The sequence below is a fragment of the Brienomyrus brachyistius genome, chromosome 5 (genome assembly GCF_023856365.1).
Source record: "Brienomyrus brachyistius isolate T26 chromosome 5, BBRACH_0.4, whole genome shotgun sequence".
NCBI lineage: Eukaryota > Metazoa > Chordata > Actinopteri > Osteoglossiformes > Mormyridae > Brienomyrus > Brienomyrus brachyistius.
In genome coordinates, this window is record NC_064537.1 from 28,778,063 (window position 1) to 28,797,327 (window position 19,265).

The 19,265-nt window shown below is 44.6% G+C and overlaps 1 protein-coding gene across 2 annotated transcripts in view; it reads right to left on the reverse strand.

Annotated features, from left to right (window-relative positions):
* Nucleotides 1-5,690: 5,690 nt before the first annotated feature.
* LOC125741727 (protein kinase C beta type-like) overlaps nt 5,691-19,265 on the reverse strand; it is a 96,866-nt gene continuing 83,291 nt past the window's right edge. The window contains exon 17 of one of the 2 annotated variants that reach the window (XM_049012985.1): nt 5,691-8,620. In XM_049012985.1, coding sequence (XP_048868942.1) covers nt 8,468-8,620 — 153 coding nt within the window. In that variant the 3' untranslated portion in view covers nt 5,691-8,467. Of the gene's footprint in view, nt 8,621-12,648; nt 15,332-19,265 lie in introns of those variants that run through there. The other variant, XM_049012984.1, reaches the window with a different exon arrangement.

The window sequence follows — 19,265 nt, forward strand, 5'->3', positions numbered from 1 at the left end:
ATTACTTTAGAGGCAGAGAAGCAGAGCACTTTTGCCCTTGCACAGGTAACTCTGGCATCGGCATGCAGAGTGGAAACGAGGAAGGGGGGAGGAGGAGAGAGAGAAATAGAGAAATTTATTTAACTGTGTACTTAGCGAAAGATTGAGATAGAGGGAGAAAACACGGCCTGTTTTATTCCCAGAAATTAGGTGGGCTTTTTTCTCTTTAGGGTAAAAAAACTGAAATGTAACTATGGTCTAGATCAAGCACTTACTGCAACATTGGGCAATAAAAAAGAATCAAATCCTCTCAACTTCTTACAAAACTGCATCCATAAGGAAGTGCTCTTACAGATGTTCTCATCTGTTGAATTTTGCATTTTGGAATATTCTGGAAGCACAGCTGCCAGGTTATTCTAAGCATAGGTACAACAGTTAATAGCGTAAATAGGGTACACCAGTATACCCCAGCTAAACTCTAAAATGATACGTGTGATGATGACAAACAAATCCTGAAAGGAGCACCAGTAGCCCCAAACCTTGCTATCTACTGATAAACTTCTTGATAATTAATGAGAAAATGTTACACGCTTGCTCAAAATTAATAAGAAGAGGGGATTTAAATTGATCTAAGTAATTATTTTTGAGGCCTAAGGGAAAAGGTGCTCTTGTCAAAACCCTCAGTGACCTGAGTTCATCCCATCACTGTGAGACTCCAGGAACACAAAGCGTTTAGCATAGCAACGCCAGGGGCAGCACTGATCCCAAGCCAAGCAGGAGCTGCAATCGCATCTCCCAGCCCTGCATCTCCCAGCCCTGCATCTCCCAGCCCTGCATCTCCCAGCCCTGCATCTCCCAGCCCTGCAGCTCCCAGCCCTGCAGCTCCCGCTCGCCTCTTATTGATAGGTTAATGCTTATTATCATCTGTTTTCATCATAACAAAACCTTTAATCGCTCACGATTGGTCAGGTGTATACATTCCTGACAGGAGTTCTGATTGGCTAAAAGTAATGTGACATTCTCAAAGCTGCACTTCCTGCAAGTTTCATAGTAGTAGCAGCAACAAATGCAGAATTTAGCAAAAACACATGTATGTATCGTTATGTAACTTGATAAATATGATCAAATAAACAGGCACATTTCTTTAGCCTTTGCAATCGTTTATTCTTAATGAGAACAGCAAAAATGTTGAATTCATAACAAATAGACCTTACATGCTATAAAAATTTCCAATATACAACCTCGATCTGATTACAGATTGTATTAGTTACTCACTGCTAGTTGACTTTGAAATGCTGAAATCCAACATTTCCGCAAATATCCTGTAAGATTAATATATACATTATCATTTAAACATAGTATCACTTCATTTGACATGGCTCAGGATATGGCTCAGTTCCTTAGCCCACTATGGTCACACTACATATGATGTTTGCATACTCTCCACATGTTCCTGTGGGTTTCCTGCAGACACAAGAGAAATTAATGGGTCTCCATTGCAGATTGTGAACGAAAGCGTGCCCTGCGGTGGACTGGCATCTTCTGCAGGTTCTCCTCTGTCCTGTGGCCTATACTAGATAAGTAGTTATGAAACATAGATAGATAAATGGAACAGTACATAATGCAGAGCTGAGCTGAGGGTTGAGTTGCATGTTCAGATTAAAACTTCCAAATGAATCATTTTGTAATATTAAAAACATACAAGTTCTTAATAGTTACACACTGACTGGACACCGCACATTTAAAAATTCCCACAAGGACATTGTCAGGTCAATCAAAGCATCACTAGAATTCCCAAGCATCTAAACGTCACTCTCTGTGCCTGTAAAAACCACCACATCAATGTTATCAGCCACAGTCATATTGCATGGGCCAACAAACCCAGCAGAGGTTACTTGGAATTAAGCAGAAAATTCTGTGACTCAGACGTAGACCAGCAAAGGGGAGCTCTTGGAGAACGCCGGAAGGTCTGTGGTCACCAGTCTCTTTTTACACCATTGGCAGATGGGGAGGAGGAGGAGGTGGTTTCACTTGTTATTTTTCAGATTATTTGCTAGCTTCACACTGTTATTTACAGAAGACTAGAGTGACTCCTGCAGCTTCTCTGTCATCATGAATTATCGATCATCAGAAAATACACCCAGTCTCACCAAATGACCAAGACCTTTAAGGAAGAGATGATGAAAGAGGCAATGAAAGATGGACAGAGACTGGGATGTGGTAGATGGAGCAGTGCAGTCAACGCAAGGAGCAGGCAGAATGATAAACAGTGAGCAGGAGGGAGAGGTCATGTGGTAAAGGGACCAATCAGACTCGACGGCATAGAAAGTCAACAAGGAGGGGGCTAGAGATGGAGGGATGGGCCAAAGAGAAAGATGTCACCGCTGATCAAGGCTGAGACTGTCATGCTGGGGGCGGGGGGGGGGGGGGGTGTGTGGGGGCGGCGGGAGGTCAAGGGAGATGAGGAGGGAGATGGGGATCAAGAGTCTTCGTGTGGAGGATATGGGCCTCGACTGAACAGAAGTGACAGGAGTTTACGGGCATGAAATGCAAGGCGGTACACAAATACAGCCATTTCTGCTGCTGCCAATCGCCGGCCTTTCTCCACCATTGGCCCATTAAGGTCGACATGCAGCTCCCCGAGAAAATGGAGGAAAGAATAATGGCGCATCACCCCATTTGAGCGAGTGTGTGTGTGTGGGAATGTCAGACGGACGACCCTCGTCTGTCTGGAACGGTTAGGCTCACGACATACAACCCAGGCTCTGTTAAATATACGCTGTGAGGTAACAGAAATGAAGTCAAATCATGAGGGGGAATCTCACCAGAATGTCACATGTGAACACATTCATGAATAACTGACAGTGCTACATTACCTTCTGCTAGTAGCAGACCAATAACTGAAAAAAGACACAATTAGCACTTTAATATGAAGCACAATCAGCAGTTTATATAATTAGTTTTAAACCCAAGGAGCTGAAAGGAAAAAAGAAAAAACAATCTGGCAGCCACAGACAGACAGCTCTGCTTGGTAACTGACTGATGGTTAAATACTGTATATCATTGTGGGAGGGTGGTACATCCCCAAGAATTTTCCATATGATCAACTGCATTAAAGATCAGCCACAGCTTGAGCCCTATTCCAGCTGTTAACAAAATTGCTTTCAAATGCCATACTTTAGTAACAACAAACGAATACATGAAATTAAGTTGACCACACATTGGTTACACTTAATTTACGGCTAAAATAGTTTGACCCTTGATACTGTATATTCGCAATCATCGTTTTAGGTTAAAGGTGCACAGACTTAATTACTTAAAAGGAGAATAGCAGGTGTACACCTAGGTATGAAATCTTAATGGATCTACCACGGTGCTTTTAAAGCCAGCTAATCAGCCTCAGCACAAATGCGATACCGGATCTCTGGGTCTGCGTCTGTGGGACCGTGGGCTGGCCTGACTGGCTACGTTTGAATTGCTGTTTTACTCACTTCACCATTAAAAAGGTCAGCATTCAGGAACATGGTTTGGCTTCAAACTAATCAAACTGTGCAGGAATCATCTGTGGAGCCTTTCTTTACTTATGAAATAAATCACATCATTTTTAGCTCATAGCTAACAAAGACACAACACACCTGAAACGTCTCCCCATTCCCCACCATGAATTCAAACTAATGTATCATCCATCCATCCATCCATCCATCCATCCATCCATCCATCACTACTTATCATTACAGGGTTGTGGTTTGATCAAAGAATGTGCACATTTCCTGGAGCTTATGCAGTAGATTAAGGTGCATTTATACTATAGAAATGCCCCACGTTTACAGTAAATGGTAAAACTCAGACATTAATTTAAAGCCTCCAAGCTGAATGATAAAGCTTGATGAATGAGCATCATTATGATGAAATCAATGGTCAATATTGTAAATTACAAATACAGATTTGAATAGACGGGATAATTCCTAAATCATTTATACAATTAAAACAAGATAGAGATTTAAAGATGAGGCAGGTTTTTATGAAAAGAGCCCATTTGTCCTTGAACTGCTTTGCTGAATATCCTTGCCAACTAAGGACTGATTTCTGCTGTACGGATCCAAGAAACCGCTGGACCATTACGCACCAGCTAAAGCCGCAGACACAGGCTCAAAACGAGAGGAGGAACAACGAGGGGGGGGGGGGTGGGGGTGGAATGAAAGAACGGGAAGGACACAGCAGGCTGCACAGCAGCGCGTAACTTTTACAAATCACTCACTGTGCAGGAGATTCAAAGCAGTGTAACCACGTTCCCCTGATGAAACACTTTCTCGCAAATCAGTCAGACTTCCTGGTGCACGTAGCAGATTTCCCAGACGAATCTTACCATCTAGCGTATTGTCGTATCTACGCTGAAACAGTAAGGCAATTTGCCGAAGTCTGGTAGAGGAAGACGGCAGAATGCGATTAAGGATAAGTGTCTTATTCGAGACCATTGTCATTTTAACAGAAGCATATCACTTCTGATAAATGAATTTGCAAATATAGCCAAATAAAAGTCTATCCATTAGCAGCTGTTTTTCACAGAGAAAATTGTCTTGTTGAATTAATTTCTCAGTGGACCACAGGGTCCAACATTCGCTGTTCTGTTTGGATAGTGAGCAAATGAACCAATTGTGCTGTAGATGTGCCAGAGAGGTCTAGAAACTGTAACAATATTAATTGAAGTGAAAAGAAAAATGAATTGCCATGGATGGCATTCGCCCTCTTCCTTTGTACCCTGCCCTTGTGGAAACTCAGGCAGGGACAGAGAAGAATAATCACACTGGTTTGCATGCTTCGGTGATTTCTGGCGGCTTTCATTCTGTGCGATATTACGCGTCAGACAGAGACAGTAGAGAAAGAGGACACTCAATGCAAACAGGACTCACCTGAATGCAAGGCCCTGGACACCCAGCCAAACTCCATTCCAGCAGCTCTTCCGTGTGGGTGCTATAAGGGACACCCCAGACCCCATGCTCTCGCCGGAGCAAACGCCAGGAAAAGCTAAAATTCCACAGGTCACACTTTGTCACGTTTAACGATTTGTGAAGCAGCTAAGTGCGGTATTCTGCATGTTTTGAGGTACATCCTTCCACAAGGATGAGCGCCCCCCCGGTCAGATGTCGGCCTTGCTTATAAGACGTTTCGTTCCACTAGTTTGTGAGTGAGAAGTTCAGGATGCAGGTCATCAGCCACCTGCTAATCCAGCTGCAAAATACCACGTTTAAGAGTCTTGTGTTACAGCCCTGCACCCAGATTTTGACAGCAAAATCTGTAGAAAATGGAGTTTTTAAAAACTTGGACTGCATTATGCTTTTACACCCCCAAAGTACTCATACTCTTCTACTTTGGTGGTTGTCACCTCAGTAGACCTCAGGGTTCTGCAGGCAAGGTTCGAGTTTCACTCAAGGTTCAGTCACTCAAGAGCAGTCAGACGCAGAACTGCCTCAATGTTTTTGAGCAATCGATCATTAAATTTCTTAATGATAGTAATCATAAAATGCTCCACTGTCTGGTGAGCAGATGAGGGAGGGGGACACCAATGCCAACGGCATGGACACACAAGCTAAGAGGGCAAAGCCTTTGGAACTTGAGGTGTAGCCTGGCAGATACATCTTCTCACAGGTCCTACTGTCTATGGAGAGACACATGTAGAAACAAGGAAAAACACAAGCAGGCATTACACAAGAAAGAGTGGGTAACACTTTACTTGAGGGCACAGATAATGTAGTAGTACACTAATACTTACTGTATTAATTACCCAGGAACTGTGTGTTAGTTACATACTGATCCTGTGTTCGTTCATCATTAGTCAATCATAATGGTTCATTATTTCATAAAGTTACTATATTTGTTCATAATTTGTACCTGAGTAGTAACTGAGTTACTAAGTTACTTCTGCCCCCTTTAAGTAAAGTGATATAAATGCTCAGTTCACAAATACCAACATTTTCTTAGTCAGCTGTTAATCTTAGTTGATTTTATAGTGGAGCACTCACACAAACACTGACAAACGGAGGTGCACACAGACAAATAAACGTCTTCATTTCCTTAGACAAACGTTATCCTTACATTTTAGAGTGGAGCACTCGCACAAACACGGACAAAAATGCTCACACATTAACACCAACATACTCACACGCAAACACGGACAGGAATGCTCACACAAACGAATTCCACATTCCCTTATTTTATTTGGTGGTGGATGTGTCCCCCACCACTCCCACTTTAAGAAAAGGCCCAGAGAAAAACACAAACAGGTTTTGGGAAATTTCCGTATAATGTATTACATACCAGAAATTACAGAACATGCAACATATTTCGTAGTTCAGGAAGTAAATATGCAGCTCTCGATTTTCTTCATCGTCCAAAGAAACGGCCTCTAGTAAAGAGTTTGTTCTAAGATGCACTAACACCGAGGATACTCCATCTTGCATAGTAATGTTTTTGTTTCTCTTTTTGGCTTTCAATTTTAAATGGCGGGAAATCATCTGCAGGAAACACGTATACATTTCAGTCCTTGTCGCAAGCTGTAATATTTCCTCTTAATCCAGCAATTTCTGAGACTTTTCACACCCCTTGTCACATCCATTTCCCGGCTGTGCACTGACAGAATCAAACCATTCCGAACTCTGATTTTACTATCAAAACCAGCGAAGGACTTCAGGAAAAATAAATAAATAACTGTAAAAAGAAAAAGTAAGGGAAACGTACATGCTGCAGTACTAGAAATCCACTTCCCAGCACGTGACACAGCTGAGGTGATATGCTAGAAGAGGAGTCATTTTTGTCATTGCACAGATCACACTGACGGGAGTCATTCTAGTTTACGAAGAGAATCAGCTAAAGAAACTAGATAAAATTAAATTTGATTTAATTGCAGCCCAAAAATAACCGAGACTCATGTCTGTTGTCAGATTTTTTGTTTTTAACTGTGGATTAAAATGGGAATTAATAACATGAAAACAGTTCAGTCTGCAGTTTTGGGTGGTTTTCTCTTATTACAAAAAGACCTATAAAAAGCTGGTGTGACTAAGGGAAGCAGGCATTCGTTCAGTCTCTCTGGTGATTAGCAGGTCACCACCGAGCATCCAAATTGTGTCCTTTTTTGCGCTTAGTGCATCCCTGAAACTGGGTCCGACTCTCGTCCGTAAACAGTGGATTACGTGCGGAAGATGCCGGTGCACCGATTACCGCCATTAGCTGCCAATGACACCCTGGAGTGCGTAAGGATTTCACAGCAGCCCACCCCCCCCCCCCCAATACCTACTCCATCAACTGTGTTCAGATAAACACCCAGATGGCTACGCCTCACACAACTCAAAGAACAAGCTTCATAGATGTAAGACAGAGAGGGAAGCACTAAAATCAATCTGATCCTGCACACAGTACAGACGAAACTGAACTGCACAATATCTCTGCACATTTCATGTTCTGAACAACTCCTGCTCGTGGTTACTTACTGGAAGACGTCAGAATTGTCCTTAAATACACACAGCTGACCATTTCACCAGTTTCAGCAGTAACATCTGATGTACAGTACTAACATTAAATATCAGACTAGGAACCAAAAGGGCATGCATAGATCTAGCACTTCACTAAAGACATTTTTTTCTGTGTCAGAGAGCAAAGGTTCTCCATGTTGAGATTCAACTGTGTTTTTATGTCTGACACTGCACTGATCTTGCACTGAAAACATACTTACAATGCACTTAACACTGGGACAGACTCTTAGGGGAAAAAAGGAACCACAGCCCTTTAGCCATCAGGATTCCTGGCCATTGCAGCCACAGGCAGCCATCGATGGTTAGTGGCAGTAGTATGATGTGACATTTTCATATTAAAAAAATGAATTAAAATACTCCCGATAGAATCAAAGAAGACATTAGGATTTGAATTAGCCAGTAAGTGATATTAAGGGATTTTTTGAAAACTGTACTAAAAAAAAATGGTAATATCGCGCATGAAAAAAGGAACATTTCTTCATACTTTAACATGCAGGCTGAATACAGAAACCCTTAAGTCTGATAACTGACGTCCACCATGTTGTTGCTTTGGAAGCAGGAAAAGGTCAATCTATGTTTTTTTTGTTTTTTTTTGCATGTTCCTGCGGCACAAACTGGCATATAAATGGTTGAAGTCCGGCGGAAGCGGCCATAGAAGCAGGTGTGAGTCCACTTCATTAAAATGAGTAAATAAACACTCAGGAGGGTCATTTCAAAGGCGAGGCCACAGAAGTCTCTTGCCTCATAGAGGCCGTCCATGATGTCACGTGTTTAAATCTGGGAGGATCGAATTTGTTCAGCATTGCTCGAGATCAAGAGGGCAGGAGACATGGCAGGAGGTGACTGAGAGACGGTGTAGAGATGCTGCAGGAAACCCAGCCGATACGAGAGGCTGCCCCCTGAGAGTACATGCGCACACACACACGGACATAAGAATCATCCCGCAGGAGAACACTAGCAGGCTACACCTGGATGACGAACTCAGGGTTGGTGTAGGAGAATCCCTGGAATTCATTCTGGTCCAAGTTCATGATGAAGAGCTTGTCTGTGGGCGTCAGCTCAATGGGCATCTTGGTGAATTCCTTGTCGAAGTTACTGGGATCCTTCCTATTCTTCTGGGTGCCAGGGAAAGAGGAAGAAATGAAACGGCATTTAGCACTATTTCGGACATTTGCAACCCCCTACTTCGTATGTTTTTAAATGTTTATATTTATTTGCTGCTAGATTAGCTACATCTTGCATCATCCTGATCTAAAGCCCAGCTGTCGGCACGTTTGGAGTCTGATTAATAAAGTTTCCATGTGAAATCAAAGCTCTCTCTCCATGGCGGACCAGAGCGCCCACCCGCGACACGCCTCCTGTGTCCTAATGGAGCCGAGGCGGACGGAGCAATGAGGAAGGCGGCGAACGCTGTGCCAGGCCCACAGGCCTTTGGTAGTGTGGGGGGGATTCCTCTCTGCCTCGGTATCTTCTGCCCCGTTTACACGGAAATAGGAGGTGGCAGATGGTAAGGCCTGAAGACTGTGCGGTGTACAGTCTGGGAAAGGTAGCAGTGTGTTTGTGTGGGGGGGGGGGGGGGGGGGGGTTGGAAGTGCGTGGGGCTAGGAGACCATCCTGCTTTGCTTTGCTGCAGGTGTTGGGAGGGACAGGTATAGCACTGGGACTGGGAGGAAATATATTAAAACAAAAAAGCTACATGATTTATGTGATTATAACTAACAATTTGTAATTCCATTTTATCCGAATAAAAAGATCAAAAGTAGATTTAATAAAGTTGTTTTCTTTGTTTCAGGCTTTTAAAACTATTTTTATAACATAATTGGTTGCTTTACCATACACAGTATTTTTATATTTGATATACAAGTCTGGGAAACCTTTGCAGACACAATGACAATAACATAAACAAATACAGAAATATATGCGAAATTGTCAATAATTCTTGAAGTCTAATAGCGTCATTTAAAAAATATCATTCATCCTACTATGCATGCAAATCCAAAGCGATAAAAATACAATAACTACATTCTGGAATTCTCAATACACAGATTATGTAAGACTGTGCCCAGCCATCCCAAAGAACAAAACTGCAAAAACACAAAGAGAGTACAGCGGAGAAAGTGACCTAACATCTCAACACAATATGAGTATACGAGTAAACAGGGAGAGAGCAGTTCACAGAGGAAAGTCAGAAAAAGCGGCAAGATCTACAAGCGGGGACAAAACGAGAAGCAAACAGCGGTGTTAGAGACAGGAAACGTCTTACAGGAAAGCTGACAGAACAGCTGAATGTTTCCTACCTTCTGCTTCAACGGCCTTGCCGGTGGGCTCAGCCTCAGGGACAGGCTGCTCACAAGGCCCACTTCCAGTGAAGGGACTCGGGCCTCATCTCCACTCAAGTACCTGGATGTCCTGAGGCCTAAACATAGCTGCTCGATGTGACAGCCCACTTGGCAATTGAGCGTCTTTTGCACAAATCGAATGGTGTCAAAGGGAAGCCATCAAGGGAAGCTCTCGAAAAATATCAGTAATTAACAATTGTTTACCAACAGCGAAATGGTGACGGTAATGATTTATTATTAACTGCATGTTTAGATTCTCTCTTAGGCATATTGCTGTTGTTAGGAGGGAAAAAGAACAAGGCAGCCCATTGAACACGACCTCAGGTTGGGAAATTTGTTCATTGATGCATAGAGTAACAATATAAATGAGGAACACTGCAGCGGAATTAAACCTCAAATGTAAAAAGAAAATCATACAAATGGGTTTAAAAAAAACCCAAGTTCGTGTTCACTTCTAATTTTTATTGTAAAGGATAATCATTTGAAAACCTGACATACACAAGCTATTAACTTATTCAATATTCATGATTATCTTAATATTACCCAGGCAGATTACAAACCTACTGTAAATCCCACATTAGCAAAAGGTAAAAGATGAGATCAGTAGGTTTATTATTATTTTTTTTCCCCTGAATTTTGCTGGATCTTTTTATCTGTTGCCAGTTGGAGTAGCCCGGCACCTGGAGCAAACACATCTGGAGCAGTCGTTCCGCTTCTCCGCGGGGGAGAGCGGTAACCTTCCTGACTGGCTAGTTTTCATTGTGACGACCTATATAACAATCTGGTGGCGGCTAACAAGTCAAAAGGCCAGAGCTGTGCATCAGGATGCTCTCAGGGACCCTCAGCAAAGGCTGGGTTTGTATGACGAGCAGGTTGGAGCGGAGCATACAGCGTCCTTCCAGCCATGACCAGCCGATACCATCCTGGCTTTAATTCTGCAGCCCCTCCGTCTCTGTCAGAGCGACAGCAGACGGTCTGTGTGTGTGTGTGTGTGTGTGTACACGAGGTACGTGGAGGGTGGGGTGGCATTCCAAATTCAAGAGGAGATGAAGCGAGAGACCTGAGGAGGACAATTTTTAAAAACAATTAAATAAAATGGAGGTCACGAGAAGGACTATTGTTTCCAGTTCTTGTTCTGAGAACCACATCATGGGTGTTGCAATGATTCAAATTCACCGTGTCTGTTCTGTGCGCAGGTCTCTCCCCTAGGCTATGAGGCCAGCATCCGGGTCACACAGACGCGGTGCACGCCCGGCGGGAAGCGGCCACGAGCGAAGAGGCAGCTCGGAAACAAGGCGGGCAACCGGCGGGATGTGCGGAGGATCCCGCCCGCGCCGAGACGACGGGAAGCTGCTGCCCGCAGCCGTGCGTCCAGATGCGGAGCAGAGACAGGCCCCGGAGTCAGGCAGTACCAACGTAACAGAGAGGGAGGGCTTTGCGGCGAATCACCCGCACTAATCAAACGGGAGTTTAATACGAGTTCACACTCTTTAATTTATCCCCCATTAAGGGGAGAGGAGTTTTTCAGGAGGTCCCAGATTAGGGTTCGGCTGATGTCAGCCGTAGCACCGGAGCTGCGACAGAAAACGGCAGGAACAGGCGACGACCTGCTTTCAGCAGATAAGCCTTGCGCACTCCAAGCAGCTGATTTTAATTTGAGTCTGTGACATTCAGAATTAATTAACAATCACGCACCACAGTGCTGAACATACACTGCAGATAAGGGCTACGTTTTTTTTTTTCTTTTTTCTTTTTAAATGGCGCAGAGAGCCCTATGAGCAGAGCAGAATGATGAATAATACTTTAATACTGATAATACCAATATTAACACTAATAACTATAGTTCTAATAATATAAAAAATGATGGCTGCTTCCTTGCATAGCCATTTACTTCTAAACAAAGAAAAATAATCACGCACTTTTTTCTTTAATTCTCAGTGTGACATCACGGGGAGCCATGTGATGTCACACGGACATTGAGGGAATAGAATGCGCCGACTATCCAAAGTCCAGCCCCCTCCTGAGCAGTGTTAGAAATGGTTCACTTACCACTCCCTGTATAGAAAAATCTGTGTAGTTCACTGCATAGGGAATCAGTCACTGAAGAAAGACGGCGGATTGGGACACCACGTTCCAAGATGCTCTGCGTTGGTATCCTAGCAACCCTTGACAGCTGACATTTGCGAGTAACGAAGTACAGCAACAACATAAGCGGAAAAAAGGAGATAAACTGAATATGGATGTGTGAACCTGCCATTTCATTTTTATTTCATTACTATTTATTATTTGCAATTGAAATGTCAACTTAGTGTTTGCACAGATCGCTCGTAGCTGTTACTTTTTAAAATAATAAAAAAAAACTGCATACAAAGTCACCCTCTCACACATCTTGTGCTACATGCAACCAGTTAACAACAGATGTCACTTTCACACTGCGTTATGGTATGTAGGAAGCATGCTTGTTTACGCTGTCTGTACACTATAGTTTGCAGTGCATTATGGGTATTTTACAATGCACTACATAGTGAGCTGGATTTGCCTTTGAGAATTACAACAGTACCTTAGAATGGCAGATACACTGTATAGCGCACTACATAGAGAATAGGGGACTGTTTAGGGAACTCCAAACAACAAAGATTCTACTTCAGAGTAAGGTGAAGGCAGATTCTACTTCAGAGTAAGGTAAAGGAATTCTACTCATGTTTATATCCAGGCTGGAAGCTGGAACCTGATCACATGACCAGCTATGATTCACTTGAATCCCTTTAGAGTCCCACGTTAGATTCCACTAGAAAGCTACAATGTGCGTTCATCGATGTTTTTTTATTTTCAGAAAATACTTTGTACATTAACAACATCTGACTTAGTGAATATAGTGATAGGATTATAGCCGAAACCCCTAATAGTCACATTTTCAGCAAAGAATCCACATGCAAAATTATTAATATGCTTTTAATGCAAAACCCTGCTTGCACCCTCTGTTTAGAAAAGACATAAAATAATGTAATTATTAATATTATTACAATACTGTAAGGCTCACAGACATAAAACCCAGCCACATCGTTTAGTACATTTATCGTATACAATTTGACACTTTTGAAATACACATTTCAATGCATATATATATTATATATATATACATACTCCCTTTTTTTGAGACACTTGCAAAAATAATAAAGGCTTATTTTACCACTGACTGATTTTGGCAGAAATTATACATTTCATATTAATTTAGCTGCGGAAATAATTCATCTTAAAATCTGATGAACTTTTTAGGCCCATTTCATTTTCCAATTTATACACATTATATATAAATTGGAAAATAATTATGAAATACTCTGTCTGAGGATCGCCACCCCAATTGAACATTGTGGGTAAAATCTGAAATCACCGGTAGCTATCAATAACTTCTTCAGTTCTACCTACAAACATTATAGACACTGAAGTTAAGCGTAAGACATGTCAGGCAATCTCAACAGCTTCAGTTGATGTGCAGGTCTTTGCCGTTGGTGGGGCTCTGTATTTCGCAGGTTGGCACAAACTCCAGTGGAAATGATCAGCTTTCCTGCCCGGATACCATACGTGTGTATGCAACCGAAATCCGTACCCGGCATGGTAAAGTCTGCTCTGCACTGTCAAGCCCAGATTAGTTTCCGTTTGGAGAATGGAGACAGGCTGTGCTACTCGAATGCTAACTGAATTACCCAGCGGACGAACGCCCGCTTCATTCGTTTGTTTGCTCATTTGCGTGCATGAGAGGCAGTTTGAATCGAACGTGACCTTTCGGCGCAGCACCCTGTCTCAGACGCTCGGGTGAAGCCTCTTGTCTGGGGGCGGATCCAGATCGCCGTCATTTGTGTTTTTGGAGAAGCCATACTTTTTCAAGAACTTTGAGTTCTACGTACCCCACGGTACAGTGAAACCCTGAGCTTGCATCATGGATGAGTCATAGATGCATAACTGTATAGAGACAGCATTATCTGCACAAGTAACAGCTTACAGTGTTCGTGGCAGTGAGGTCCCGGTAAAGACTGGGTTTTGCACATCCAGGTAAAGACCAGACACAGTGTTGGAGGAGAAATCTGCATTTGCTCTGTCAAAATAAGCACTCGTCTGGGGCAGTCTGTCTCCCTTCACCAAAAAGAAGAAGTAAAGGCCAAAAGCATCGATACATGTGACTGTGTTTTGTTTATGAAGGCGACCGGCTGTCGGCAGAAGGCTCCCTGCTCACACCAGGGGGGGCGCTCCTCATTGGAGAAGTCTGGGAGAAACAGCCATTGACACGCCTTTGCTCATGCATCTCTAGGGGAGTCTTTCTCAACCCGGTCCCTTGGGACCCCAGACGGTCCACATTTTTGCTTCCTTGCAGCAAAAAATGTGGACCGTCTGGGGGCCTCCATGGACCAAATTAAGAAACACTGCTCTGGGGAACCACAGGAGATGGGCATCCAGGTCACATCTGTGACCCCCCAGTGCTCGAAGCAGCCTGTCTGTTGGTGTGGGAGGGGGTAAATGAGCTCCACTAAACAAAACCACCAATGAGGGCACTAATTTGAGAACAAGAAACTGCTGGACCAATTTATCCTGTAAACAATCTCGTCATGCTTGGGGGGGGAGAAAAAAAAAAAAAGACAATTTATCATTGACTGTTAGAAATACCACATTTCTGCATATTTTTATAGCTTGTGTTAGTTAAGAATCGCATTGACAGAAGCTTATGCAAATTTAAGTTACATTTTCCATTTTAATTTCCATGGGATTCTGGAACTTGTCCGGAACACATTTCGCTTATTAACCATAGGAACAAAAAAAAAAATGGGCTCAGAATGCAGCCATTGAATGGAACCCACAGAATCGTCCACTCATCCTGAAACCGACGGCTCTCTCCACGCTCCAGCTCAATAACTCCATCAGTTCTGTCAAGATGAGAGTCTGGTGGAACAAAATGTTTATGGAAGAGCTGCGGGGAGGCTGCGATGGTGTCGGCAGGGGCAATGTCACACGGAGCGTTGGGATGGACAGGTCATGGAAGAAGCTCTGGAGTATCCAGGGTTGAGGGCTAAAACTGACACAACCACCATGGATAATCTCTCTGATTATAAAATTCGATTGACAATGGAATGGAAGTACAATGTTGGACCCACACCAGAGCAAGTCATTCATGGGAATTTACACATAGATTCAAATCCCATAAGCTCATAAATTGGGCTGTGTTTATATACATATACAGCACAGCACAGTACATATATATAAACAGATAACGTAAAGAGTACCGTAAATATAGGTAATGCATCAAGGAGCTCAAAGGATTAGCGTCTCATGCGGTCCTTAACTCCTGGCTGGCGTGTTGTTATAACAGGCGTTTATATAGGAAAAGCCCTCAAAATCGGCTTGGTCAAGGTTCATGATGACCTCCTGGTCAGGCGGGGTTAACACTGGAGGATGGCGGGTGAAAAAGCGATCAAAGTTCTCAGCGTCGCGGCCACACTGTGGGGGGGGAGAGAAGAGGGAGAGAGGCATGTGGTGGGTGGGGCAGGCAGAGACGATGCAAGGTGGAGCGCGATGCAGGAACCGAGCGTGAGAGGGCGCTGGGCGGGGGGGGGGGCGACGGAGACGTCCCGGGAAGGTCCAGGATCTCTGCGCCGAAGCTGTGAGATGAAACATGAAACCCCACCCCCCACCCAGTCTGACACAATCCTGAGCTAGCGCCCATTAGGGGCAGGAATGCAGGACTCATAAGGGAAGTTGTAAGTGAAAACCATGTCTCCAGGTGCTGTGTGGTCCAAAGAGCTGATGTGACTGAAGGACCAGTGACGTCAAACTCACTGGAGACCTTGTCTGTGTCTGTGTCAATGCAACATGTCACCCAAAAGCAATTCCTCACACATTATTTGGTTTCTGAGGAGCCGAGTTATACAGATACATTCCAACAGCACATATGGTACTTTAGTCGGCCAATAGAGAGCAGATACATACAACTCAAGACTCAGCCACTCACAGCCAGTAATATGCCAGATAATTAATTTAAAGCTACGTTGAAAATCTGCAGCCTTTTTCATCTGCAAACTGTAATGTTAATCAAATGTTCTGGGAAGTAACAAACTCTGCTGCTTCCCCACCTCTGCAAAAAAGAGAGAGATAGAATTAAAGCCCTTTGAATTTTCACTGGGCTCCAGGGCATCCAATGAAAGCTTAACCCGACAGACCCCTTTTTACAGCTCTGTGACCCAGACCCCCCTCGGGGTGTTTTATCCCACCCTTCCATTAGCTCTTCTCTTGCTGTCTGAAAAGCCCCACCTTCCCGCCATGGCACTCATTTTCCCGCCAAAACGAGGTGGCGCTCCATCACAAGCCACCAAGGACCCCTGTAATAGGTGGCCCGGGGTGCCTGCGCCGCTTTCTCCCATTCATTATTAGCATTTCATTCTGCTGATGAGTTAGTTTCACATTTATCTAAAACTGACACTAATGTTCAATTTACCGTCACTGAAAGTGAGACCCACTGCAGAGAGGGAATATAAAGCCTAAGCTTAGTGTGATTTCCCAAATCGCAGCGGCATCGCTATGCCCGTGAGGATTACTGTCTCACTTGGGATCGCTCGTCAGGGACGGACTGGCTGCTATCGGATTCTAAGTGCAAACACGCGTGTCTCCATTTGAGGACCCTCGCCACTAATGATCTCTGAGGCAGCTGCCATCAGCGGGATCCATCGGGCGGTGAGGGCTGCTTAGCCACAAGCACCAGACTGCACTGCGCCACACCTCTCGCCGTTCCATCAGAGCCTGAAATCGAGGCGAGAGCTTTTTGGTGTCCTCATGGACATGCCTGTCAGGAGCGATTAGCGTCAGGGGCCGGCCGCGGCACAGGAAGACGGCCCTGTTAAGGCAGACAGGCAATGGCCACCTGACAACACACCCTAAACGCTGCCGTTTACCACAAACTGTGTCCCCTTTTTGCTGTGTGTGCAGCCCACCCCCCACCTTTGCTGTGCTCTGAAGACCCCTCCTGAGCTCCTTCATCACTCCTTAAAAGCCCCTCCCCTGCTGTCCCCCAGCCTCCTCCATCACTTTTTATAAGCCCCCCCCCGCTGCCCCCCAGCCGCTTTCATCATTTCTTATAAGCACCCCTTGCTTCCGTCATCACTCCTTATAAGCCCCCCCAGCCTCCATTACTCCTTATAAGCACCCCCCTGCTTCCCCCCCAGCCTCCTCCATCACTCCTTATAAGCCCCCCCCAGCCTCCATTACTTCTTATAAGCACCCCCCAGCCTCCATCACTCCTTATAAGCACCCCCTCGCTGCCCCCCAGCCCCCTTCATCACTTATGCAAAAAGCATGCAAACCCAAACTGAAAAAGTTAAGAAAAATCATAACTGAAGTGATTATTAAAAAAAAACTGGGGGAGCGGGGGGGGGGGGTGGGGGTATGAAGGCTAACCACTGGATGACACCCTGGCAGTAGGAAGTGTGGGGGGGGACATGGTCCATTTGTCAAGGCACTTTCTCTTACCAGGAAATAAAGACCTCTGAGAGAGCTGTAAGTTTGACTATTTTTAAATGGCTCCCCAAATCTGGCCTCCAAACACCAGCCATCGTAACTGCTGTTCACTGCCCCATCCCAGAGTAGCGCACAGGACTCCGAATCCCAAACCGGACTGAAATGAAACTGAGTCACCAAGTACAGGTGGACCGTGTGTTCGGGTAGAATTGGTGATGAAAGGCACGCTGATGCAGCTGCCCAGGACGGCTTACAGAAGGAAGCGGCTGCCCCGCAGCCAGAAAGCATCACATTGGCCCGTCCTCATTATGGCACTAATAAGATAAAAACGGCAGCCCTGAATCCCGCCTGCTAGCTCACATGGAGCAGCACACACTGGATCACAGACGCCTGCTTTTCAGCACAGTATCGTATCAGTAAGTGGCGTTTCAGCAGGTTTGACCCGGGTGTCGTCATCGATCCGAGAAGGTATGTATGGGGCACACAGGTTATCGCATTACCACTAAACAAACACTTATCAGCCGTGACTTTCTTCCTAATTATTCCTTTGTTTATTTCATTATTATTATTAATTTTAATTTAGTCCCTGCTGTTCCCTGATGGAATTAAACTCCAGGTATCTCACTCAGTAACAAAAACCTCCCAGATGGGAAGCAAACCTGTAACCCTCTGGAGCGGAGGGCTGTTTTGTGTCCATAAGACCACTGCCTGCCTGCTTTTCACTGCTGTCCTCCTTCCCGCTGCTACCTCCCCCCCGATGCCAGCTGCTATCAAATTATCATGGTTGTGGCTCGGCGAGTCTGTAAAAGTGGGGGCCGGTGCTAATGGGTGGATGGCGGTGTTAATGAGAAGAGGGACGTGAAGGGATGGATCCAGAATGTGACTCTGGGTCCCGGGTCACCGGGGTTACCATCCCCAAGTCCTCGGCCGGGCGGTTGGCAAGGACAACGCCTGCAAGCGAGTCGTATCAATAAGGGCGGCCCCAACATGGTGAGCACAGGGTCCTGCGGCGCTCGCATTCCTGTGCTCTCCTCAAACACAAAAACACATCAATTGATGTAACTGTGCTCCGAACTACGCAATCAGGCGGCTTCTCCTCCCGTGGCTGTAATAGAGCAGTGATTCCCGCAGCTGTAATGCAATCGCGGTCCTTGAGTACCCTTGCTAATGCTTACATGATTAGGCATGAGTCAGCTGTTGATTACACTGAAATATTCTGGAGGAGTGTTCATACAGATAAGAAAAATCTAATTATAGTTACCTAACAGATCACGAATCCTGAAGTATTAACCAATGAATCATGGATTAATTCTAATATAAATACTCAAACTCTCCAACTGCATCAACAGCACATACATATAGAACATATAATAAACTATACTGCATATGCCACTCCTAAATAATGGCAAATCACAACGACAGTAATATTTCTAATAGTATGATGTAAAAATAACTATCCTCACCCACTTGTGACATTCTATATACAACAGTAAAAAACTTATAGAACAAAAAGGATTGTTTTACAATGATGACTACAGAAAAACTACTACACCATTTCTGTATAGAATGTGTCTGGCCACACACATCATTGTGAACTATGGCATTATGTAGAAGTTGTGTCCCAAACGGCTTTAGTGAAGCGGTCCCCCCTCATTTGGACTGCTGGCCCAAACCCAGCTCTCCCCACCTCCCCATCCAGGAGTTTAAAGCTAAGTTCCAAAGCCGATACTTCAGCAATATGTTAAAACACATTACAAAGACGCAAAGCGGTTTTACTGCATATGCCGTCTGCGCGGCAGCCAGAAGAAGTTTGGAAAGCAGTGTTACGTGGCACCAGGATGAGCAGGAATGCTGTCTGGGCCTCCCAGGGACTGACTGCACCTGTGGGGAGAGAAGCCCCGCCTCCGCGACCTCATTGGCCGGT